Source organism: Vulpes vulpes, chromosome 12 (genome assembly GCF_048418805.1).
Source record: "Vulpes vulpes isolate BD-2025 chromosome 12, VulVul3, whole genome shotgun sequence".
Lineage (NCBI taxonomy): Eukaryota > Metazoa > Chordata > Mammalia > Carnivora > Canidae > Vulpes > Vulpes vulpes.
In genome coordinates, this window is record NC_132791.1 from 133,055,304 (window position 1) to 133,077,552 (window position 22,249).

At 62.7% G+C, this 22,249-nt stretch overlaps 5 protein-coding genes across 17 annotated transcripts; 3 read left to right on the forward strand and 2 right to left on the reverse strand.

Moving 5' to 3' along the window:
* Nucleotides 1-2: 2 nt before the first annotated feature.
* SPAG7 (sperm associated antigen 7) lies at nt 3-3,837 on the forward strand. Of its 5 annotated transcripts, none has more exons than XM_026005264.2 (7): nt 3-253; nt 2,300-2,367; nt 2,568-2,656; nt 2,771-2,855; nt 2,997-3,086; nt 3,172-3,328; nt 3,431-3,837. In XM_026005264.2, the coding sequence occupies exons 1-7, from the start codon at nt 169-171 to the stop codon at nt 3,538-3,540; spliced, it is 684 nt and encodes a 227-aa protein (XP_025861049.1). In that variant the 5' UTR covers nt 3-168; the 3' UTR covers nt 3,541-3,837. The 5 variants fall into 5 exon arrangements, with proteins under 5 accessions (XP_025861049.1, XP_025861047.2, XP_072586146.1 ...); XM_026005262.2 differs by lacking the exon at nt 3-253 and adding an exon at nt 808-1,278 and having other exon boundaries at nt 2,305-2,367; XM_072730045.1 differs by lacking the exon at nt 3-253 and adding an exon at nt 826-1,051.
* Nucleotides 3,838-4,416: 579 nt separating this feature from the next.
* Nucleotides 4,417-10,601, reverse strand: ENO3 (enolase 3). Of its 5 annotated transcripts, none has more exons than XM_072730056.1 (12): nt 10,421-10,601; nt 8,187-8,273; nt 7,862-7,957; nt 7,651-7,709; nt 7,434-7,503; nt 6,952-7,085; nt 5,900-6,122; nt 5,596-5,793; nt 5,265-5,466; nt 4,848-4,956; nt 4,653-4,711; nt 4,417-4,569 (listed from the first exon to the last, which is right to left on the reverse strand). In XM_072730056.1, the coding sequence occupies exons 2-12, from the start codon at nt 8,269-8,271 to the stop codon at nt 4,500-4,502; spliced, it is 1,305 nt and encodes a 434-aa protein (XP_072586157.1). In that variant the 5' UTR covers nt 8,272-8,273; nt 10,421-10,601; the 3' UTR covers nt 4,417-4,499. The 5 variants fall into 5 exon arrangements, with proteins under 5 accessions (XP_072586157.1, XP_072586160.1, XP_025861054.1 ...); XM_072730059.1 differs by lacking the exon at nt 10,421-10,601 and adding an exon at nt 9,496-9,543; XM_026005269.2 differs by lacking the exon at nt 10,421-10,601 and adding an exon at nt 8,690-9,367.
* Nucleotides 10,602-10,726: 125 nt separating this feature from the next.
* PFN1 (profilin 1) lies at nt 10,727-13,891 on the forward strand. Its single transcript, XM_072730060.1, has 3 exons — nt 10,727-11,481; nt 12,785-12,977; nt 13,530-13,891. Exons 1-3 carry the CDS (start codon nt 11,350-11,352, stop codon nt 13,625-13,627), a joined length of 423 nt encoding a protein of 140 aa, XP_072586161.1. The 5' UTR covers nt 10,727-11,349; the 3' UTR covers nt 13,628-13,891.
* A 443-nt stretch (nt 13,892-14,334) lies between these two features.
* Nucleotides 14,335-20,093, reverse strand: RNF167 (ring finger protein 167). Of its 5 annotated transcripts, none has more exons than XM_072730062.1 (10): nt 19,638-20,093; nt 18,246-18,756; nt 18,031-18,111; nt 16,665-16,790; nt 16,469-16,556; nt 16,168-16,258; nt 15,860-15,965; nt 15,617-15,710; nt 14,922-15,002; nt 14,335-14,838 (listed from the first exon to the last, which is right to left on the reverse strand). In XM_072730062.1, the coding sequence occupies exons 2-10, from the start codon at nt 18,327-18,329 to the stop codon at nt 14,537-14,539; spliced, it is 1,053 nt and encodes a 350-aa protein (XP_072586163.1). In that variant the 5' UTR covers nt 18,330-18,756; nt 19,638-20,093; the 3' UTR covers nt 14,335-14,536. The 5 variants fall into 5 exon arrangements, with proteins under 5 accessions (XP_072586163.1, XP_072586165.1, XP_025861058.2 ...); XM_072730064.1 differs by having other exon boundaries at nt 19,763-19,958; XM_026005273.2 differs by lacking the exon at nt 19,638-20,093 and adding an exon at nt 19,055-19,192.
* Nucleotides 19,150-22,009, forward strand: SLC25A11 (solute carrier family 25 member 11). The gene is made up of 8 exons (XM_026005274.2): nt 19,150-19,491; nt 20,090-20,242; nt 20,328-20,534; nt 20,693-20,783; nt 20,877-20,967; nt 21,050-21,149; nt 21,231-21,282; nt 21,403-22,009. Exons 1-8 carry the CDS (start codon nt 19,397-19,399, stop codon nt 21,556-21,558), a joined length of 945 nt encoding a protein of 314 aa, XP_025861059.1. The 5' UTR covers nt 19,150-19,396; the 3' UTR covers nt 21,559-22,009.
* Nucleotides 22,010-22,249: the final 240 nt, after the last annotated feature.

A 22,249-nucleotide genomic window follows, 5' to 3' on the forward strand; every position in this document is an offset into this window, starting at 1 on the left:
CAGCCTCCGGCCTCTGTCTGCGCGGGGCGGGGCGCCAGGGCGGGGTGCTGGGTGGGGTGAGGTGGGGCGGGGCTGTCGCGGAGCTCGGCGCCTCCGACGTGTTTCCGGCCTTAAAGGCATTTCGCCCTTCCCTTTAAGACGCACCGCCCCTTCTCAGTCACTCCCAAGATGGCGGACCTACTGGGCTCCATCCTGAGCTCCATGGAGAAGCCACCCAGCCTCGGGGACCAGGAGTCTCGGCGCAAGGCCCGAGGTGAGGACCCTAAATTCACAACCGCCTTTCTTCGCCCGGTTCTCAGGACCGCACGCTTCCCTCCTTCGGACGGTGCCGCCGCCTCAACCTTGAAAGACCCCCTCACAGGCCCCTACAGAGACCCCCAGAGTCCCTAAAAGGGCTGCCGGCCCGCCTGCTGTCCTGAGCGGCTTCTGATTGGCTGCCTGGAGCCCAGCGCCAGCCTCCCGCCTCTTTCCTACTGGCCTTCCGCAGTCCTTGCTTCCAGTTCGCCGGGGGGCCCGCCCGTCCGCCGCCGTCGTGCTCTGATTGGCTGGCTGCCTCCGTCCGCTCGGCTCTCCTCGCCTCCCCTCCGCCTGGGGCCGGCCTGCGGGTCGGAGAGGGGCGTATCCGCCTCGCGAGTCCCCGCCCTCGTCCTCATTCCGATTGGGTGCGGGGCAGGCCCGCCCGCTGATCCCTTCGCCCCTATTGGCTCCCTCCGCCTAGGGATCTGCCCACGAAGTCTGGTCCGACCTTCCCCGGGCCCGCCCCACCCTCGGTGCCTCCGATTGGTGGCGGGGCCATTTGGGTGCTCGCGCCCCTCCTACTTGCTTTAACCCGGTCTCTTCCGTGTCCCCACCGTCCTTCCTCTTGGGCAACCCTGTCCCCGGCGGCCGATGGGAGGGACTGAGGGCGCCCTGGCCGTCCGATTGGTCGCCGGCCCCCCGCCCGGCTTCCCGAGCGGCCCCGGCGGGCTCAGGTCCCTGCGCGAACTGGGGCGCGCCGGGGCGGGGGGCGCAGAGCCCTCAGTCTGCGGCTTGCCTGCGCTGGTCACCCCAGGTTTGCGGGCCCTCTTAATGACGTGCCGCGGGAGGAGTTGTCAAGGGTCCTGGCCGGCCCCGCGCGGGGCTGGCAGCCGACGAAGGACCAGTCAGCGAGGGGGCAGCCGCCGGCCCCCTAGGGCGCGGATGTGTGTTCGCCACCGCCCGGGACGGGGCACATGGACCGGACCGTTGGAGACCACAGTTTCCTACTCCCCGCGGCAGAGGCTGGCCCGGGAAGCCGAGGTGCAGAGTTCAGGCACCTGCCCGAGGTCACGGTCTTACCAAGGGGGAGGGCTTTAAACCTGCCTGCGATTTTTCCTTTTATTGGCCTGCGTTCTTAACCTTCATCTTAAGGCACCTCCTCAGATGCAGAGGGAAGACCCAGACCAGTTAGAGAGCAGCCAGTGGTCAGGACGGTCAGGCCAGTCAGGTCTCTGGTGGAAAAGCCCCTGAGGTTAGAGAGGGGAGGCTGGCCAGCTGTCAGGCCCTGGAAGCTTAGAGTAACTGGGTGGGAGGTGAACAGGGGCCTTGCTGCAAGAAGCCCACAGTCTCGCCACGGTGGAGAAATTACACTCTGTGGTTCTCAGCACACGCTAGAATGAGTACGTGAACCATTGAGCAACTCTGACTCATGATGAGGCTTGGTGTGCAAGAGGAGGAAAAGCACTCCAGGCAGAAGGAACCACAGGTGCAAAGACGCTGAGTGGTTAGGGGCACAGGAAGTGGTCCAGGGCAGTTGGAGGGACTCTCACCTGTGGATAGGAGCAATTTGAGGTGGCAGGGGAGAGGGGACGGGGCATGAAGACCAGAGCTGGAGGAGCACTGTCTCAGCTCACCTTGGACACCTGCACTCCCAACGGGGCAGGTGCCAGACTCAGCACTTCAGCTTTGTCCTGTCTGCAGAAGTGAGAAGTGGGGGTGTTACCAAATATAGGAAGTTAAATAGTTTCCCCTTTTCTGTGTAGACAGCCTGACGGTAAGCTCTTGGAGGCCAGGGCTGACTATTCCCAGCTCGCCAGCTGTCTCAGGTCTCAGACCCCACCCCCGGAGGGGGGGGGGAAGGAGGGCCCAGCGTGATTCTCCTCATTGCTTCCAGTAAAGACTGAGGTCTTGATGGGCAAAACTTTGCGTCAGTTTATGCCGCAGGGCCTGGCACTGCATGGGGCCCAGCCGCTCACCCTGCTCTCCTGTGGAGACCACCCCCAGGGGATGCGGGACCTCGACCCCTGTGACCCCAGCCTCATGCCGCTTTCTCTCCCCCCAGAGCAGGCTGCGCGCCTGAAGAAACTACAGGAGCAAGAGAAACAGCAGAAAGTGGAGTTTCGTAAACGGGTGAGCCCACGGGATGTGGCAGAGGGCAGCCTCACCACGGACTCCCAGTGATTTAGAAGTGGAAGGTTGAGGACTCGGCTTGTCCCAAGTGTCTCCAGGGAGAAGCCTGGATGCCAGAGAAGGTGTGGGGGGCAAGGCCCGGTGCCCCAGGCTTGGGAGCTGGTGCAGTCACCTCATGTGTTCCTCTTCTGTCTCCCAAGATGGAGAAAGAGGTGTCAGATTTCATCCAAGACAGTGGGCAGATCAAGAAAAAGTTTCAGCCGATGAACAAGATAGAGAGGAGCATCCTGTGAGTGTCTCTGGGCTCTGGGAGGCGTGAGAGGGCCGGTGGCAGGGGACCTGGACCAGGGGCTGCTGGGCCCCCGGTGGCCCTACAGCCTCTCTCCTCCACGTCCCTTCCCAGACACGATGTTGTGGAAGTGGCTGGCCTAACGTCCTTCTCCTTCGGGGAAGATGACGAGTGTCGCTATGTAATGATCTTCAAAAAGGTGAAAGGCTCAAGCCCGCCCCACCCCCACCCTCCCCTCTCTCTCCTTTGCAGCCTGCGCCTCCCATCCCTGGGTGGGGGAGAGGCCTGGATGGGGGGGCATGCATGTGGAGCTTCCACCCCAAAGTGCCTTTATATGCAGGAGTTTGCACCATCAGACGAGGAGCTGGACTCCTACCGCCGGGGTGAGGAGTGGGACCCCCAGAAGGCTGAGGAAAAACGGAAGCTGAAGGTGAGCTCTGCAGGCAGCCCCACAGCCCCCCTCAGAGAGGTGGGGGCAGGCCCCCAAGCCCTGTGCCCCCACTCTGCACCCCCAGGAGCTGGCCCAGCGGCAGGAGGAGGAGGCAGCACAGCAGGGCCCGGTGGTGGTGAGCCCTGCTAGTGACTACAAAGACAAGTACAGCCACCTCATCGGCAAGGGGGCAGCCAAGGACGCTGCCCACATGTTGCAGGCCAACAAGACCTACGGCTGTGGTGAGGCACGGGTGAGGCGTGGGCGGGGTAGGGGGTAGGGGGAGGCTGTGATCTCGGCTCCTAGCCACCCCATGCTCCTCTCCCCCTGCTTGCCACCCCCAGTGCCCGTGGCCAACAAGAGGGATACGCGCTCCATCGAAGAGGCCATGAACGAGATCCGGGCCAAGAAGCGCCTTCGGCAGAGTGGGGAAGAGTTGCCACCCACATCCTAGGCACCACGGCCCCCAGGGGCAGGGCGGGGGGTGGGGGGACCGGCTGCTGCTACTAGAACCCATCCTGGAGCCCCAGCTCCACACCACCCCAGACAGCCGTGGCTCTGGCTTGGGGGGTCCGGTGTGCGACGTGTCACTGCTGGAGCTTGGACGAGTGCGGCATGTGTGAGTGGAAGTGTGTGAGTGTGCGAGTGTGCAGGTGGGTATTTAACGTGTATTATTCTTTTTCCTTGGACTGTCTTCCCCATGAAAGGGGGCTGGGATGACTTCACATTCAATAAACACTGTTGGACCTGATGTCGGGGTTTGTGAGCAGAGACGGGTGGGCCCCGGGGAGGAAGAATGTGTTAGGCCGGACGGCGTAAGGTGGTTCTTGGCATGGCCCAGGGATGGCCAGCTGCCACGCTGTCCCCCGGGTTATGGGAGGAGGCATTCGCTGAGCACCATCGCTGGACGCCCAGCTTTGGCTCCGGGCTCCAGCACTTCTCCACTGTCATCTGAGGCACGGGGAACTTTCTGTGCCTTAGTTTCCTCACATGTAAGGTGGAGAGGAACAGTAACTGACGACGTGGTTTCAAAGATTACATGGGTCCACACATCAGGCATCTACAGGGGTTCCAGATCCCAAAAGCTCTGCAGCGGTGTGGGTGGCTCTGGTCCCCCGTCCTCCCCCCGTCCTCAGCTTCCTGAGCAGGAGCACACAGCCTTAGACCTGCAGCACTCACAGATGCATGGAGCTGATGCGGCCACCCCTTCCTCCGTGTCCCAGCAGGTTACTGTGTGTTCCCCTCCTGCCCCCACCTCTCCACCTCCTGTCTGGCCTGGCGGCCGGCACCCCCTCCATCACACCAAGGAGCACACCAGCACACCGCTGCCTTAGTTGCCACCACTGTTTTATTTCCCAGGGAAGGGCTTGAGGGCCCAGATGGGTCCCATGGGGTCTTGGGGCATCCAGCTTCTCACTTGGCCTTCGGGTTACGGAACTTGCGTCCGGCAAAGACAGCCTTGTCCCCGAGAGCCTCCTCAATCCTAGAAGGTGGACAGAGTCAGCTGTGCCTTCCAACCCACTAGTCCCAGGCTCTCCACCTCCAGGCCCACCGCACGCCCCATACCTCATGAGCTGGTTGTACTTGGCCAGCCGCTCTGAGCGGCAGGGAGCACCAGTCTTGATCTGGGGAGGATAGGGAGTTGTCAGGGTTGCCTGGGGCTGGTGGTGGGGGCGGCCTGGCCCTGAGGGAGCCTGCATGTGGTGGTGTTCCCCTTGGGGCCCCAAGCAGACTTGGTCAGGCCCTTGGAGCCCAGAGTACCTGCCCTGTGCAGAGCCCCACGACGAGGTCGGCGATAAACGTGTCCTCCGTCTCCCCGGAGCGGTGGCTCACCATCACCCCCCAGCCATTAGACTGAGCCAGTTTGCAGCTGGAAACAGAGGACACTCGATAAGGCCTCAGAGGGAGCACGGGGGGTGGGGGTGGGGGGGCTTCTCCCTTGGGTTTGGGGCAAGAGGTCACATGGGAGGGGGGATGCCTAAGTCTTCCAGGAGGTGGGGCAGAAGGGGAGAGCCTTGATTTTGGTCGTGGGCTCCTGAGATGCCCACCAGAAGGAGAACACAATCAAGGAGAGAGCAACTGTGGGGGAGGGTAGAGGTGGGGCACAGCAGAGTCAAGGGGGCAAGGCCTGGGGGTTGGGGAGGGTGGTGAGGCTGAGCTGAGGAGGGGGGCACTCACGCCTGGATGGACTCAGTCACGGAGCCGATCTGGTTGACCTTCAGCAGCAGGCAGTTGCAGGCCTTCTTCTCCACGGCCTGGGCAATCCTCTTGGGGTTGGTGACTGTTAGGTCGTCCCCCACAATCTGGATGTTAACTCCCGAGAGGAATGAGGTCCAGGTGGCCCAGTCATCCTGGTCAAATGGATCCTCGATGGAGACCACTGGAGTGGGCGGCAGAGGAGTCAGGTTAGAGGGCTAAGGTGGGGGCCGAGGCAGTGGCTGTGGAGGCGTCACATGTGGAACGGCCACCAGGGTCTGGGGCAAAAGACTGGGACACCCGGGGGGCTCACCAGGGTAGTTCTTGATGAAGCTCTTATACAGCTCGCCCAGCTTCTCCCCAGTGATGTGCCGAGCAGGGTCATCAGGTGACTTGAAGTCCAGGTCGTACTTCCCGTTGCGATAGAACTCAGATGCTGCCACATCCATGCCAATCACCACCTTGTCTGGGTAGCCAGCGGCCTGGATGGCCGTCTTCAGCAGCTCCAGGGCTGGGAGGGGACAAGAGGGCACCTGAGGCTCTAGGGCACACGGTCCCTGCAGCCCTGTCTCCACAGGGACCCGGGCCCCCATGCTGCGCCGCGTGCTCGCACTGACCCTCATTGTTCTCCAGGATGTTGGGTGCGAAGCCGCCCTCGTCCCCCACGTTGGTGGCATCCTTCCCATACTTGGCCTTGATGACACCCTTGAGGTGGTGGTAGACCTCGGCGCCGATACGCATGGCTTCCCTGAAGGAGCTGGCTCCCACGGGCAAGATCATGAACTCCTGCATGGCCAGCTTGTTCCCGGCGTGGGAGCCCCCATTGATGACATTGAAGGCCTGGCAGGGGGAGAGAGGGAGTGGGCTCAGACCCCCAGACCCCAGGCCTGGGCCAGCAGGGAGGGTTTGGGTGGAACTCTGGCTTCCCAGATTGCCCACCGGACGGTCTAGGGTGAGTCCTCTTAGTTCCCAGTCTCTTTTCCCCATTTCTGTAAGACTGGGACATCGCCTGCTTATTCGCAGGCTCTCCTGCGGAGAATCTGAGGAACGGACAGTCTGGGCCTTAGCATGGCCTGGTCTGTGACAGCTGGTGACACTGCCCTAGCCCCACTCTGAGGGCCTTCCATGCGGTCTGTGAGCTTCCTCCCTGCTCCCTGCAACCCTGTTCCCTGGAGACAGTGACCATACCCGTTTTACAGACAAGGAAATGGAGACACAGGGCAGTTATGTAGTCCTCTGAGGTTGGACAGGAGCAAACACGCAGGGCCAGCCACTCTCCAGAGCCCCTGCTCTCATCCCACCCACCCAGTCAGGAGACATGCGCTAACGTGACAGCTGACCGAAGATTCAAAGGGTCTCCATAAACAAGGCCCAGGTTGGACAAGGACCGAAGAGGACACTAAAGACGTGCCCAGCCCCTGGCACAAAGCAGTGCCCAACTTGACTCAGGAGCTGGGGCCCAGGCAGGACCAGCAACTCGGTGATGCCGGAGTCTGGCCCTGGAATGTGATGGGACGGGCTTATGTCAAGGGGAGCTCGGATTGTGGGAAGGAGGGAGGGGCCAGAGCTGCAGGAGAGGTTCCATCTCAAGAAACCCTGTTTTTAGAGCTGGGTCTGAAGTGTAGACCTTCCTGGGGTTGCTCCACTGGCTCCCAGGAGGGGCACTCACAGGGACGGGCAGGACTAAGTCAGGGTTCCCGGCAAGGTCCGCGATGTGCCGGTAGAGTGGGACCCCTTTCTCCGCCGCTCCAGCCTTGCACACAGCCAGGGACACACCCAAAATGGCATTTGCCCCGAACTTGGCTAGGGGACACAAGCACAGAGAAAGGGTGAGGGCTTCTCCCCCAGGGCCTGGGGTCACCCCACAGAGGACCCGGAACACCACTGCCCTGAGCATGAGGGGGACACTGATGGGTCTCTCCCCAGCAGCCAGAGGGGCTCTGGGAGCCCCCTGCCCGGGGAAGGTGCCAGCTTTGCATCAGTGGCCACAGCCAGGCCTGGACAGCAGGCACCAGGAAATGCCTGTGCAATGAATAAAAAACCCAGCCAGCCACCGTGTGCCCCAAAGCGCGGGCCAGGGAAATAATCCCGGGGTCACTCCCACCCCTGCCACAGCCCATCCCTTCCCCCCGGCCCCAGCCCCCAACTCACACTTATTCTCTGTCCCATCCAGCTCAATCATGAATTTGTCAACTTTCTCTTGATCCACCACGCTGAGTTTCTGGAAAGAGAGGTTGGAGGGAGAGGGAAGAGCAGAGGTCACGTTGCTCAGGACTCAGGGCATGTGCCAGAGGAGGCACAGGTGCCTGGGGGGGACGGGATGGCTGGGCAGCAGGGCTGCAGGGCAGGGAGGCAGGCTCCCTCTTGCCTTTTCCAGCAGAGCAGGGCCTAGGGTCTTGTTGATGTGTTCCACAGCCTTGAGAACACCTAGAGGGTGGGGGGTGGGGGGGTTGGCGGTCAGAAATCGGATTCCATCAGGCATCTTCCCGGGGCCCCTGCTCCTTGAGAGGTCTGGCTGGGAACATAAATCCCGACGCCACCCATGTGCAAAGGCTCCTCCCGCAGTGGTCCTCCCTCACCTTTCCCTAGGTAGCGGGACTTGTCTCCATCTCTCAGTTCTAGGGCTTCGTAGATACCAGTGGAGGCTCCGCTGGGCACAGCTGCTCGAAATCGGCCTGGGCGGGCAGAACAGGAACGTCACCCAGGGCCCCCAGTACCCCCACAGGGCCGAGGTGGGCTCTCTGTGCCCAGGGGCAGGGGGTCTCCTTGTCCCGGCCCAGGAGCCAGGCCTGAGGAGCAAGGCCTGGGGAGGACTCTGGGGAAGGAGACCCCAGAGAAAGGAGAGGGCATGGGGCCTGTGGGCTGGGGTTTCACAGGGCAGAGCAATGCTGGGAGCCATGGTACCCTTGGCCGTGTGCAGGTCCACCTCTACCGTGGGGTTGCCCCTGGAGTCCAGGATCTCCCTGGCGAAGATTTTCTGCATGGCCATGGCTGCAGGAGGAGAGGTGTGACTGAGTATGGATAGTTGATCCCTCAAGGAACCCGAAATCCCTTGCCCTTTAAGAGTCTTCCCCACCCCAAGAAGGCAGGTGCTGGAGCTAAAAATATCCCACAAAAAGGTCACAGCCCAAAGAGGCAGGCACAGCCCCCTCCCCCACTCATAGCAGCTCCAGTTCCACCTCCATCGTCAGGGTCCGCAGCCTCTCCCCTAACTGGTCCCCACAGGTCTCCCTGGACCCCCAACACCCACAGAGTGCACTTAGGCCTCCTCCCTTCCAGTGGAGCACTCGGCTCTCCGTGGCTTGCCAGCCCCAGACCCTCCTCTCTTCTGGTTGTCATCTTCCTCCAAATCCACGGGGACCCCAAATCCCCCACCTGGCCCCAACTCCCTCCCCTCCTCCACCCACCTCTGCCTATGGCTCTTCATGGTCTTACAGTCTCCTTCCCTGTCCTGGGTACCCCCATCCTGCTCGCTCCCACCCTTCCAAGTCTCTCTCAAGCACCCCAGTCCTGGAAGGTAGAAAAAGCTGACACCTCTCCCAACTTTGTCCAAACCAGCACCCACCCTCACCCTTCACCACCCCATCCTCTGGGACTGGAGGACTCAGCAAACCTGGGATGTCTCGGCTGGGGGGGGGGGGTCGAGGTGAGCTCTGAGCCTAGGTGGCAGCTGGGACAGTGTCAGCTCACCCCCTCAGGCCGGGCATTTATCTCCTAGCCACCCGACGCCCTGGCCAGCCCCGCCTCTCCCTCTCCATCCTCCCCCTCCACACTGGGCTGGCAGCCAAGTGCCCACTGCAGCCTAATGCGGGAGCCTTTGGCCCTGACACCTGCCCCCTTCCCAAAGGTCAATGACGACCCCTCCTTCCTCTCTGCTCCCCAATAAAAGCCCCCACATTCAATTCCAGCTCTGGGGAGGGGCCTGGGAGGGCCTTCAGATTGGGGGTCTCTCCCCTGGCCAGGGTTATACGCCCCCTTTGCAAAGGTTAAAGTGGAACTTGTGCCCTTTAGCAAAGGCCAGCGGTAACCCGAGCCGGGCAGGGCTGGGGAGGGGGCCTGGAAGAGGGGCTGCAGGATTGATGTCCATACAGGCTTGGCTCCCTGGGCAGGCGCCCCCAGGAGGAGGAGGGCGGGGGAGGGGGCGGTGTGTGTGTCTGGGCAAGCGCTGAGGTCCACCTCGAATTCCCCATGCAGGGAGGCGAGAGGGTCTCACCTCTCAGGGTCCTCATGACGGCCTCTCGGGCCGCCCGCTCTCCCCAGCGCCCCGGGCCAGCAGGGGGTGGGGGAGGGGGCAGGGAGCCCGATTTAGACGGGCGCTCGGCCTTGGCGCCCTGCCCGGGGCGCTGGGACAGCACTTGCCGCCCCGCTCATGGAGCGGCGGTCAGGAGCCCCTCTCCCAGCCGACCGGGGGATTTGGCGACCCCGGCCCCACCCGTGGACGGTGCTCCTCGACCAGGAGTCAGAATGAATGGCGGGGCGGGACGGGACCGGAGGGGGTGGCCCCTGCGGTCTGAGCGGCGGGTCTGGGCGGTGCGGGGTGCGCCCCGGCCCGGGACGCGTGGGCACCTCGGGGCTCCGGCCCTGCCCCCCCACGCCCGCCGGCTCCGGCCGCGCCCTCCCGGACTTTTCCACCCCGGGGTCGGGGGTGCGGCGGGCAGAGGTCAGCAGCCAGCGGGCGGGGAGCGCCGCCACGTGCCCGAGCGCGCCCCGCCCGAGCGGCCGGGTGACTCAGCGGCGCGGCTGTCGAGGAACGGGCTCGGGGGGCGTGGGGGGCCGGGGGCGGCCCTCCCCACGACCGGAAGCGGCCCAGACCCTCGGCAGCCCCACCTGGGCGGCCGCGGGGCCCTGCCCATCCCTCCCTTGCCCGCGGGGCGCCCGGCTAGAGCCGCGCGCAAGGCTTCCGAGCACAAGTTTCCCCGAAAAGAAGAAGAAAGAGCCCGAGGGGCCCGAGCGGGAGGGGACTTTCCCCCTCTTGGAAAAGTTGCAAATCTGACCACCTCCCCGGGTTCTTCCGCCCCGAGAAGTAGTCCCGCCCCTGCCTCCCGCGCCCAGTGACCTCGGCCGAGCCGGGCCAAGGGGCACGGCCGGTGACCCGAAGTGCTGGCAGCGGGGGGCGGGGACGTGGGGCTTGGGCCTGCCTGGGGTGGGGGCTGCTCCTGCATGTGTCTGTCGGGCAGATACTGGAGACACTCGTGCCCCCCCTTCCCGGTGGACGCCTTGGACTCTGAGGGCGGCCGGGCCCGTCTGTCCCCGCGACCCGGGGCTCCCGCACGTCGTGACTGAATAAAATCGAGAGCGAGCCGCGTGCCCGCCCCTTCCGCCCCGCGGGAGACACGTCCCCGGCCCGCCCGCCTCTGGGGGGTGGGGTGCCGCCGCGCGCACCCCGCTCCCGCGCCGCGGGCCGCCGGCCCCAACCGCCCCGCGCCCTCCCGCCCTCCTGCCGGGCCCGGCGCAGGCGCGGACGCACGCGCCGCCGCCGCCGCTCCAGCCCTCCGGCAGGGGTGGGGGAGGGGGAGCCGTTCCATTTAACCCTGAGCGCCCCGCGCCCCGCGCCCCCCGCCGGCCCCGCGCGCGGCTCGCCCGTTCCCCGGCTTTCGCATCCTTTCCTCCCTCCGGCTCGCTCCCTTCCCCGGCACCACAGTCCCGTTTGTATTCAAGGCGAAGCGGAGCGGGCCCTGACCCGAACTTCCCCCTGCCACCCGCACTCCCCCCAACCACCATCACCCCACCCTCCATCCTTTTACAGAGCTTTCCACCCAACTCTGCAAATTTTGCAATAGGGGGAGGGATTTTTAAAATCGTCTTTTGCAAAGTTCGGTATCTGGGCAGGCGAGGGGGGAGGGAGGAAAGGGAGCAGGCCCCGCCCCTGCCGCCCTTTGCAAATAAAAATCTAGGGGGGGGGGAGGAGCAGGAAGTGGCGGTGCGAGGGCTGCTGCACAGTGAGCAGAGCCGCGGTCCGGACGGCAGCGCGTGCCCCGAGCTCTCCGCCGCCCCCCGCCCGCCAGCCCGAGGCCCCGAGCCCAGTCCGTGGCCCCCGCAGCAGCCCCGCAGCAGCCCCGCAGCAGCCATGGCCGGCTGGAACGCCTACATCGACAACCTCATGGCGGACGGGACCTGTCAGGACGCGGCCATCGTGGGCTATAAGGACTCGCCCTCCGTGTGGGCCGCCGTCCCCGGGAAGACCTTCGTCAACATCACGGTAGTACGGGGCCCGCGCGCCCCCGGGGCACCGGCCGGCTCGGGGCGGGGCGGGGGCGGTCGGGGCAGGGCGGCCGAGGGCCGCGACCGGGTCCTCGCCCGGAGGCGGCGGCGGCGGACGGCGAGCGCACTTGAACAGGCCCCGCGAGGTCCCCGGCCCTCGCTCCGGGCGGCGGCGGTGCCCATCCCTCCCGCCGCCCCGCTCTCCGCGCCGGGGCGTTACATCCGGGGCACAGGGCGGGGAGGGGCGCGCCGCCCGGTGCAGAGGCCCACTTCCGCCTGGTCCAGGGCGGGGCGGGCAGGCGCGGCGGGTTGCGCCGGGGCCGGGCACCAGGCGGGAGTGGGGACCCCGGCCCCGCCACCATTGTTCCTCTTCGGTCTCCTCTCCCCGCCCCTCCCCGCGGGAGGCCGTCCGGCCGCCCCGGCCCCCGCCCCGCCCGGCCCCGTTACGGAGGGTGAGGCCGCCCCACGCCCCCCCCCAAGTCGGCGCGCCGCGCGCGCCGCGCTCCCTGAGCCCCGGCCCGGAAGTCCCCTTGCCCTCCCTTCCCGCCATCCGGCGGGGCCCGGCGCGGGGGAACTTCGGGAGAAGTTGCAGGGCCGCGCGACTTGTGGAAGGAGGGATGCCTGCCGCGGTCCCCATCACCACCTCCCCTGTCCGCGCTGCCCGGAAGTGGGGAGGGGGAGCGGAAGTGCGGGAGGGGGGGAAGGGGATTTCCGGGCGGGAGGGGACCGGATGTGGGGGTTTGGGGTGTTCGGGGGAGGGAAGAGGTTCCCTGGGGTCCGTGGACCCGGGTCTGGCCGGCCGCAGTCCCGCACCCCCGTGCCAACTTGGCCAACTTTCCCGGAGGGCCCCCGGGGTCGGCTCGCTGGTCTGGGGACCGCGCCCCTGCCCTGGACTCGGCGCCCGGAGACCCAGGCGTCCGGGCCCCTCGCGGCTCCTGCAGAACCTTTGACCAAATAAGGGCAAAGTTGCCTCCTGCTCCGCCCGCCCCCTCCCTTCCCCTCCACGCTTCTGCTTTTCCTGGAGGAGCGTGGTGCGCGTCCATGGGCTCCCCGGCTCTGCCATGCCACTGTCCGCTCCGGCTTCGCCCCCCCCCCCCCGCCCCGTTTCCTGGGTGTGTGTTCCCCGTGGGATGACACCAGCCTGGGATATGGTCTCCCCGTGTCTCAGCAGTCTCTTAGGAGTTTGTCGGTTTCCACAAGTGTGCACAAAGCAGACGGCATACACCCCATGTGGGGCGCGGTGCAGGGCAGGGGGAAACCCGGGGATCCTGACCCTGACGGCTGCTGCCTTCCCCTTGCAGCCAGCTGAGGTCGGTGTCCTGGTTGGCAAAGACCGGTCGAGTTTTTTCGTGAACGGGCTGACACTGGGAGGCCAGAAGTGTTCTGTGATCCGGGACTCGCTGCTGCAGGATGGGGAGTTTACTATGGACCTTCGTACCAAGAGCAGCGGTGGAGCGCCCACTTTCAACATCACTGTCACCATGACTGCCAAGAGTGAGTTTCTGTGACCCCTGACCGCCTCCCGGCCTCTGATGTCCCCTCATGAACCTGTTAGCCTCTGGGGTTTCCTTTGTGGCTCCCCAGTACAAGGAGATCACAGGGCCGCTGGGTGCTTCCTCCACTCCTCAGTTCCTCGTCTCCTAATAGAACTTGAACTGCATTACCTCTTCTGTTCCTTCCTGGCCTGAGCCTTCTGGGGGGCAGAAACCCTGATTTCTGGGAAAGGGTAGACTGATGGTCAGAAGACCGGGTGTCTTCTGAACTCTGTTAGGCCTTGCGGTAATAAGTCCCACTGTGCTTATTACTCGGAGCCTGAATCCCTGGTCCCTAAATTAGTTTCACCCGTTTCACCCTCTGGAGCCCTAAGCTTGATTCCCTCTCCTGAAAAGCCCCATTGTTTCAAAGTGACTGACAGCCTGCCTGTGTGTTGGGGGGGTTGGGAGAGAGGAGGTTGGGTTACAGCCCCCAGGGCTGGACAGCTGCTCAACAGCTGGCAGGGGGTGGGTTGTGGCACCTGGGTCCTAGCCTCCCTTCTCTTTCCTCCAGCGCTAGTCCTGCTGATGGGCAAAGAAGGTGTCCACGGTGGTATGATCAACAAGAAATGTTATGAAATGGCTTCCCACCTGCGGCGTTCCCAGTACTGACCTCGTCTGTCCCCACCCCCTACCACTCCCCACTGCTTTTGCACCCCTCTCCTCCCCATACACACACGTACACCATTTTTATTTTTTGGGCCATTACCCCACACCCCTTATTGCTGCCAAAACCACATGGGCTGGGGGCTGGGGCTGGATGGACAGACACCTCCCCCTACCCAAACCCCTCCTGTGTGTGGTTGGAAAACTTTTTTGTTTTTTGGGTTTTTTTTTTTTTTTTTTTTTTCTGAATAAAAAAGATTCTACTAACAAGGTGCTGTGTAGTTTGGCCTGGGTGTCGGGGTGGACAGTTCCCATGACCTGCCACCTCTATCTTGGCTGCGGGTTAGGGAGTCAAGGGCACTCCAAAGTCTAGGCATTTGGGCTTCTTGAGTCCTGCCCAGGGGGTAAAGCAGCACCTGCCAGAGGCCCACCTGGTCAGGTGGCACAGCCCTAGGTCTTGGTAGATAATGGAAAAGAGCTGGACCAGAGAATGGGTCCAGGCCTGCGGGCAAGGCAGGACCAGTTGAGTCATCCCTGTGTGGGTGGGGCTCCCCCTCTCTGAGTCACAGTATATGCCTGCTAGGGCTGTCCCCATGGCTACAGGTTCTCTCCCAGCACTCCCCTGCCCCTTTGTGGCAAAAAGCGGGAGGGGGGGGTGCACATTCCCCAAAAGGATAAGGAGTTCACCTGCCTGAAAATGATCTCACCCTTCCTTAGTTCACAAAAACAGTTTTATTTACTGAGTAAGTGAAGACCTCAGGCCCTTTACACCCCCAACCCCCTCAAAAGGATGGGGCTGGATAAAGGAGCAACCTGGGGCAGAAGGTCCCCTGTCCCTCAACACAAGACGAGAGAGAGGCTCAGGGGCTGTGCAAATAGGTCACAGGAGGTGTGGGGAGGGGATGAGGGGGGACATTAGACCAGAATGGCAGCTGAAGAAGATGGAGGGGAGGAAGGGGGATCTGTTGAAGACCCTGGGAAAACAAGAGGGGTAGGAGCTAGGGAGCCAAAGGAACTTGGAAGTGGGGGGCTAGAGCCCAGAAGTGGGGTCCGTTCTGAAGCAGGCTGGTCCCTCAGCTCCCCTTCCTCATCACCCTCTGGCCCCTGTGTCTCTTCCTCTTCCTCATCCCCCGGGCCCCGGTGGACAGGCTGCTTGCAGATGGGACAGGTCTTCCGGGTCTGGGTGAGCCAGGGGTCCACACAGCGGCTGTGGTAGGCTGCAAGGGGCACAGGGTGAAGCACCTGGCACCTGTGGAGGGGTGGGGGTGGCGGCGGTGGTAGCAGGAAGTGAGGGCCTCACCGTGAGAACAGGGCAGTACTCGCAGCTTGTCCCCATCCTCATACTCATCCAGGCAGATGGCACACACATCATACTGGTCTCCTGGGGCAGGAAAAAAAGCCCTTCACGAGCCGTCCCGGACCCCAAATCACTCTGGGAGAGCTGAACCCTACCAGGTACCCGCCCCCCCTGCCCCTACAGAGCCCACAGAAGAGCTAAGAATGGGCAGGGTGAGGCCAGAATAGGACATGAAGAATCTGGGGTTAGAAGGGACCAGCAAAGGTAAGAAGGGAAGTGGGTTTCTTGTGGGGAGAAAGGGAGTGGGAGGAGCGGAAGTGGGGGGCAGGGTTTCTACTGTGGCCTTATATGGGCACTGAGGCTCCAGGGCCTGGACACCCCTCCCCTCCTCACCTGCTGCTTCCTTCTCACACCACCTCCTCCCCACCTTCCATGTGTCTGCTCTCTTCACCCCCTCCCTTAGGGGCAAGGTCAGTTCTCCAGCTCCCCACCCCCTCACTATTCTGTTACTCATCCGTGCTTTCCTCACCCTGTTCTGTTCCTGTCCTGTCCTCCCCAAGTGTGTGAGTGAAGAGGAGGGAAGCTGGCACCCCAGGCCGACACCTTCTGCCATCCTCACCCCTGGTCCCCTGAGCTCAAAACTCCCTCAGAACCAGGCGAGCTGTGGGAAGGGCCCTGCCTCTCCCCACGCCTCTCACCCTTCTGATAGTCATGTGTAGGAATCTGTTTCAGTTGCTCTTTGGACAGTCGATTCCGCTGGAGCCGCTTCCGGTGCTGGATACAACGAACTACCTGGGTAAAGGAAGTGTGGACAGATCTGATTTAGGGAACAAAACTGGGCAAACCCAGTATGGAGCCCTGCCCCCCTCCACCTCCCATGCATGGATTCAGTCTGGCTTTAAAAGGCCTCAGCTCTTCCCATCACTCTCTGAGCTACTCACCATCACCGCTCCCATGGCCAGAACGAGCAGTCCCACAATCCCTGTGAAGGGGATGAGGTAATACCCCAGAGGGAAGCTATTGTCTGGAACCAGAAGCACCCGAGCCCTGGGGAAAGAAGGCCAGGATCAGAGGAGCAGGAAAGGCAAAGGGACAGGGTGACCGGTGCTGGATGAGGCCCAGGGGCAGGGGGTGGAGTGGGAGGAAAGTCTAGAGGCAGAGGATGAAGGCCTGGGGCTGGGTGGCCAGGGCTCCAGGCTGGCTGGGAAGGACTGAAGAAGGAAGAGTGGGAAGGAGGGTCCCGTCCTACCCCTTCTCGTAGACAAAGAGGGCACGCAGGTACTCAGAGCTCCTCTCCCCGATAAACACAGACGGGATCCAGATCTGCTGCTGGATTTCCTCTGCAGGGATCAGGGCATGACGCTGTGGACCTGACCCCCTTACTCAACTCCTTCGCTAAGCCTGGCACTAGCTCTTTGGTTCCATCTCACCCAAAGGACTGACTTGTTTTCCCCAAGCTCTCAGCCACACCTACATCCCCGGCCCCATCCCAGCCTGAGCTCTACGGGAATCCCAGCTGTCCGGATGCCCGCCCCCCCCCCACACCTTACCACTATTCCACACCATGTTCAGAAGCTCGTTGGAGTTCACATTGTGGACCACAGCTGCGCCATACCCGGCCTTCTGAGCATTCAGGACCTAGGGAGATGAGGCAGGGGATGAGGGGCCATTGTGGCCCTGGCCTCCCTGCATCCCGGTGCCTCAGGTCACCCTCAGCTTCCCAGCTCCCCCTCCACAGTCAGCAACCTTGAGGTCAAAGTTGCAGTCGAATCTTCGAAGCAGTGCAATAAACACTGACCCGTTGACCGGGGCTGGGGGTGGAGGGGCAATGGGGCTGCAGGCATTGGCTGGGTGAGCCTCCACAAGGAAGCCCTGGGGAAGAGAAACAAACAGCAGTTGGATTCCATGTCAGCAGGTTCCACTCCCCACAGGGGCCCACCTAACATACTGGCTCCCCCCCCACTGCACATAAGGCCCCTCACTCCTTCACCCTGGAGCATCCCGCCCCACTCAGAAGTCCACCTCCTGAAGATGCAAGTGCCTCAAACGATAGCCCTTGGCCAAACCCCCCATCACCCCTCTCCCTGTCCCACACTCCAAGCTAATTCAGATTCTTCAGCCTTCAGTTTCCCATGTTGTAAGCCAATCCTCCGCTCAGCCGGGTCGCACCCTGGCAGGCTCTGTTCCCTGGGCCCTTCCCCAGCACACACTCCTACAGGACACACTCCCCGCTGTTAGGAATACAGCAAGAGCCCCAAAACGGAGTCACTTGCGCTAAGCCCCACAGCACCAAACTGAGACTTAAAAACCTAACTCAAGTACAGACTCGGCCTCCCCAAGAACAGAATTGTAAACCAGCCCACCTGGAATCATCCGCTCAGATCTCGCGAGGTCAGCTGCCCGACAGATCCTTGCCATCCCTCTCAGAAAGACCATCTCGCTACGGTCAGTTCTACCACTAGCATAAACTTACTTGTCTTGCTACCTCGTGCCTACAAAAGTCTGTCATTTCCGTACAGCTCTTCGAAGCTCCTTTCTATCTGTTAGGATGCTGCCCGATTCATGAACTGTTGACTAAAGCCAATAAGACCTTGAAAATCCCCACACTGGCAGTGTTCCTTTGTTTCTTTCTTTCCTACCACGTTCAATTGCTCAATCATCCAACCACCCTTCTTGCTAACAACTACACTGGCACCTATGGCCCAACTGAGTTTTTGCTTTAACACAACAGCCTTAATGCTAAAGTATTACAAAACCACTAAAATCACTTGGTTCTTACAATAACCTCGAGAAAACCTCCCTCAACCCTATTTACAGTAACACATACCAGGCTGCAGAGAGGTCATAGAACCATATAACCCTAGAGCTGGCTCCAGAGACCCTGCTGACCCCATGCCCACCTGTCATCGTAGTCTATTTCCAGCGCCCCTCCACCAGGCTCACGGTTCCGGGGGCAGACTGTTTTCTCCCTCCAGATTCCGAATTCCATCCTACCTGTGCTCCTGCACCTGTGCTTCCTACACTGCCCCTGCGAGGGCAAAGGGCTGCCCTAATCCCCTTCCCCGCCCACAAGAGAGGATGTAGGGAAAAGGCTCAAAGGGAAAGCAATCACCTGAAGTCCCTCCTGGCTCAAGGCAGCCCCAAAGAGAGCTGGCAGGTCTGCAAAGTCCATGCTGGCATTGTGGTCGGAGGTCTGCGGACAGGAGAGCCCGTGTTCCGCCAGGAGTCTGCAGCCCCGCCCTCCAGCGCCCCCTCCCCGCGCGGGGGACGCCCCCCTGCAGCCCCGCCCCCGGCGCCCCCTCCCCGCGCACGGGTCCCCAGACTCACCGCTCTGATGAGCGCCCGCGCGGGGGACGCTCCCCACAGCACGGCGGCCACGACCACAGGAAGCGGGAAGGCTGCGGGGCGCATGGCAGCGACGGGGGGATCCCGAGGACGCCGCGTCCCGGCAGCAGCGGCACAAGCGGGGTTCCGCGCCCTCTCCGTCCCCCTTCAGAATCCCAGGGGTCCGACCACCCCCAGGTCCCGCTTCCCAGCTACATGGGGGCGCGGGGGTCGAACCCTGGGTCCGGGAGCGGGGTCCCCAGCCCGGCCCGTGGAGCAGGGAGGGAGACACCAAACAGATCCTCCGCGGGCGCAGGAACAAACCCGGGAAGGGGGCCCGGAAGCCGGCACAGGTGACAGGAGAACTTCTGGCAGGGTGGGGACCCCCCGGGAGGCGGGACTTCCGGGCAGGTGAACTGTCTTCCTCGCGGCTGGAAAAGGGCTTCCGGGAAAGAAAGTCAGGCCGCCTCCGGCATTGGGCGCTCAAGAGGAAGGACTTCCGGTCCTGAAAGGCCTGTCAAAGGAAAGGTTGGGAGTGGAGGGAGGGTGGGTGGAGGGAGTGCCTCTGCAGATGCAGCGAGCGCCCAAGCCCCAGCAGACGACCTAGTCGTTCCCCCTCTGACGCCCGGGATCTCGGAGCGGTCCGATTTACAAACCTCTCCACCATCCCGGGCCCGCCGCCGCGGCCGCGGTACCTTCCGGTCTCGCGAGAGTCCTCACCACACTTTCCCTCCCACCCTCCGAAAGCTCGCTGCGTGCTATCGCGAGAGACACCCTCTTTCCCCACCCCATACCCAGGCCAACCTCCACACCTCGCTCTGGTTTCCCAGGTTCACTCTGTCTCGCGAGATCTCCTAACACCCTCTTATTTTCCCGCGAGTCCAATCCCGTGAAAACTGCGTCTAAGCTATGGCTTCCTGAGCCGGCCACACCCCTTCCCGCTCCCCTCCTGGAGGCCCCGCCTCCGGCTCCGCCTTTCTCCCGGCCGCCTTTGCGCCGCGCGCCTGCGCCTGCGCCGGCTTCCAGCTGGAGCTGGACCTGAGAGCCGGAGGGGCGTGCGCGCGCCCTCGGCCCTGTTGCGCGCGCGGTGTCACCTTGGGCGCGAGTGGGACCGCGCGCGCACAGGACCCGGCGCCGAGGGCCACTGAGCGGCGATGGCGGCGACGGCGAGTCCTGGGGCCGGCGGGGTGGACGGGAAGCCCCGCACCTCCCCTAAGTCCGTCAAGTTCCTATTCGGGGGCCTGGCAGGGTAAGCTCGAGCCCTGGGGCCGGGAAGGGAGGAGGAAGGCCCGGTTGCAAGGAGTCGGGCCCGCTTGGGATTCGGGTGTGCGGCACGGGGTCAGCGCGGTCCCCAGCGCGTTGCTGAGGTTCTTGATGGCTGCCAGGACTTCTCACCCAATGCACGGCCCCCGCTGGGCTGCGTGCAGCCTCCTTGCTTGGCCTCCCGGCCTTCTCTGGAGTTTCGCACCCGCTGCTTGGCTTTCCCGGATCGTGTGCGGTTCCAGGTCATTGCATGGTACCTGTCGGACTGCGCAAAGCCGCAGGTCATGAGTACCCCCTCTCCTCTCTCTGGGTTGGACTGCAGGCAGTTTCAGGTCACCACTTGACCCCCTTGGAACTCCGTGGAACACTTTCACTGTATGGCCCTCGCTGGACTGCTGGACTTTTCAGACCTGTGGCTGTTGGTCCACGCAGAGACCTACACACATAGCCACTAGCCTCCTGAACACTTAGTTAATCACGTGGCAGGCCCTGTACCTTGTGACATCTCGTTGCTAGGTTCCAGTGGGCATAGGACAGTAGTCAAGGGACACCTGGCTTTTGACCCTGCTTCTGTCTTCTTCCAGGATGGGAGCTACGGTGTTTGTGCAACCGCTGGATCTGGTGAAGAACCGGATGCAGCTGAGCGGAGAGGGAGCCAAGACACGAGAGTACAAAACTAGCTTCCATGCCCTCACCAGCATCCTGAGGGCAGAAGGGCTGAGGGGCATTTACACTGGGTACTGGGGCCACAAGATGGGGGTGTAGGGTATGGGTTCGCAACTCCAGACCTGGGCCTGATGCACTGACCTCTTCGCTCCCCAGGCTGTCAGCTGGCCTGCTGCGCCAGGCCACCTACACCACCACCCGCCTTGGCATCTATACGGTGCTGTTTGAGCGCCTGACGGGGGCTGATGGTACACCCCCTGGCTTTCTGCTGAAGGCCCTGATTGGCATGACGGCAGGTGCAACTGGTGCCTTTGTGGGAACGCCAGCTGAGGTGGCACTCATCCGCATGACCGCCGATGGCCGGTGAGTTCCAGGTCTGAGCCTGCCCTAGCTCTGTTCCCTGGAATCTAGACTCAGAACGGATTTCTTGGTCTGGAGCAGAGCACTAATGTGTCCTGGCCTCCCTTTCTTTGCTCCTGTGGGGCAGAGTGGTGTATCCTGAGCTTGGCCTCTCCCACTAGGCTTCCACCTGACCAGCGCCGTGGCTACAAAAATGTGTTTAATGCCCTGATCCGAATCGCCCGGGAGGAGGGAGTCCCCACGTTATGGAGGGTGAGTGAAGGGGATGGAGACTGGGTATCAGGAGGGGGTAGGTTTCAGCCCTTTCTGACACCACAACCTCACCCCCATCCCCGCTCCCCACAGGGCTGCATCCCTACCATGGCTCGTGCTGTTGTGGTCAATGCAGCCCAGCTCGCCTCCTACTCCCAATCCAAGCAGTTCTTACTGGACTCAGGTGAGACCCAGAGCTGGGCCCTCAGCCCCCGGCCTTGCCCCCGGGCCAGCTCCTCACTGACTGTCACCCCTGCCTCCCCCAGGCTACTTCTCTGACAACATCCTGTGCCACTTCTGTGCCAGCATGATCAGTGGCTTGGTCACCACTGCTGCCTCCATGCCCGTGGACATCGTCAAGACCCGGTGAGTTGTGTAGGCTTGGTCCTGGAGCAGAATGGGAGGACCTGCTTTATGTTTCTCATACCTCTGTGTCCTCTTCTCTAGGATCCAGAATATGAGAATGATTGACGGGAAGCCAGAATACAAGAATGGGCTGGTGAGGAGGCAGAGGCGGGGCTGGGGGCTGGGGCAGGAGGGTGGGGAGGGCCATGGGTATAGAGATGCGGCCCTAGAAGCCAGATCCTAGCTCCAGCGCCCTGCCTGCCTGCCTGTTTAGGACGTGCTGGTGAAGGTTGTCCGCTATGAGGGCTTCTTCAGCCTGTGGAAGGGCTTTACACCGTACTATGCCCGCCTGGGCCCTCACACCGTCCTCACCTTCATCTTCCTGGAGCAGATGAACAAGGCCTACAAGCGTCTCTTCCTCAGCGGCTGAGACGGGCAAGGGGCCTGGAGCCGGTGTGCTGGGGCTTCTGCTTACCCGCTACTCACCCGGGGGCCTGGACTCTGCCACCCTGGGCCCCTCTATTTATTTTCCCTCCACAGTGTGGTTCTGTCCTCTGCCGTAAAGGACTTGGGTCTGTCCTATCCCTGCTCCGCCTTGCTCTCCTGGTCCTGATCCTCATGACCTCTCTGCCCCTGGCTGTGCCTTGGGTGGGGGGAAGTTGGGAAACTGCAGGTTTCCAGGCCTCCTCTCGGGTGTTAGTTTCAGGGCATGTAGGATGGCAGAGACCCCCCCCTCCCCCCTGCTTCTCGGTAAACCAAGGCAGGGCCAAGGGACAGAAGACAGTAGAAGCCGTCAGGATGGTCAAGGTCTGCAGTGGAAGGACGTGACCCTTCCTCCACCTCACTGAGGACATGATCAATAAATTGGATTGATGACACCACCCCCCAGATCTGGATAGTTGTGGGGGTGGGAGGGGAGGAGGCTGCACGGAGTGGCTGAGGTGTCCAGAGAACAGGTACCACAGTCTTAAAAGGTATTTGCTGGGTGTGTGCGAAGGCTATGTAAGTGGTAGTGGCACAGCACCTGCACATAGGTAAGGAAAACCCACACTCGGCCCCGCGTGGAGCTTCCCGGCTACTTGCCCAAGAACGTTAGAGGCGTGGGTCATCTCACAAGGTGC

Bases quoted from the DNA above. Each gene is read 5' to 3' on its own strand.
- SPAG7 (XM_026005262.2), top strand. From the start codon at position 889: ATGGGAGGGACTGAGGGCGCCCTGGCCGTCCGATTGGTCGCCGGCCCC. The intron at 2,657-2,770 runs GTGAGTGTCTCT...GTCCCTTCCCAG, and splicing joins AAGATAGAGAGGAGCATCCT to ACACGATGTTGTGGAAGTGG. The intron at 3,087-3,171 runs GTGAGCTCTGCA...CTGCACCCCCAG, and splicing joins AGGAAAAACGGAAGCTGAAG to GAGCTGGCCCAGCGGCAGGA.
- ENO3 (XM_072730059.1), bottom strand. The intron at 7,504-7,650 runs GCAAGAGGGAGC...CTCTCTTTCCAG, and splicing joins GCCCTGCTCTGCTGGAAAAG to AAACTCAGCGTGGTGGATCA. The intron at 4,712-4,847 runs GTACTCTGGGCT...TATCCTCCCCAG, and splicing joins TGGGGCTCTGCACAGGGCAG to ATCAAGACTGGTGCTCCCTG.
- PFN1 (XM_072730060.1), top strand. From the start codon at position 11,350: ATGGCCGGCTGGAACGCCTACATCGACAACCTCATGGCGGACGGGACC. The intron at 11,482-12,784 runs GTAGTACGGGGC...TTCCCCTTGCAG, and splicing joins AGACCTTCGTCAACATCACG to CCAGCTGAGGTCGGTGTCCT. The intron at 12,978-13,529 runs GTGAGTTTCTGT...TCTTTCCTCCAG, and splicing joins TGTCACCATGACTGCCAAGA to CGCTAGTCCTGCTGATGGGC.
- RNF167 (XM_072730062.1), bottom strand. From the start codon at position 18,329: ATGCGCCCCGCAGCCTTCCCGCTTCCTGTGGTCGTGGCCGCCGTGCTG. The intron at 16,259-16,468 runs GTAAGGTGTGGG...TGATCCCTGCAG, and splicing joins GAACATGGTGTGGAATAGTG to AGGAAATCCAGCAGCAGATC. The intron at 14,839-14,921 runs GTGAGGCCCTCA...TGCCCCTTGCAG, and splicing joins AGTACTGCCCTGTTCTCACG to CCTACCACAGCCGCTGTGTG.
- SLC25A11 (XM_026005274.2), top strand. From the start codon at position 19,397: ATGGCGGCGACGGCGAGTCCTGGGGCCGGCGGGGTGGACGGGAAGCCC. The intron at 20,243-20,327 runs GTACTGGGGCCA...TTCGCTCCCCAG, and splicing joins CTGAGGGGCATTTACACTGG to GCTGTCAGCTGGCCTGCTGC. The intron at 20,535-20,692 runs GTGAGTTCCAGG...CTCTCCCACTAG, and splicing joins CGCATGACCGCCGATGGCCG to GCTTCCACCTGACCAGCGCC.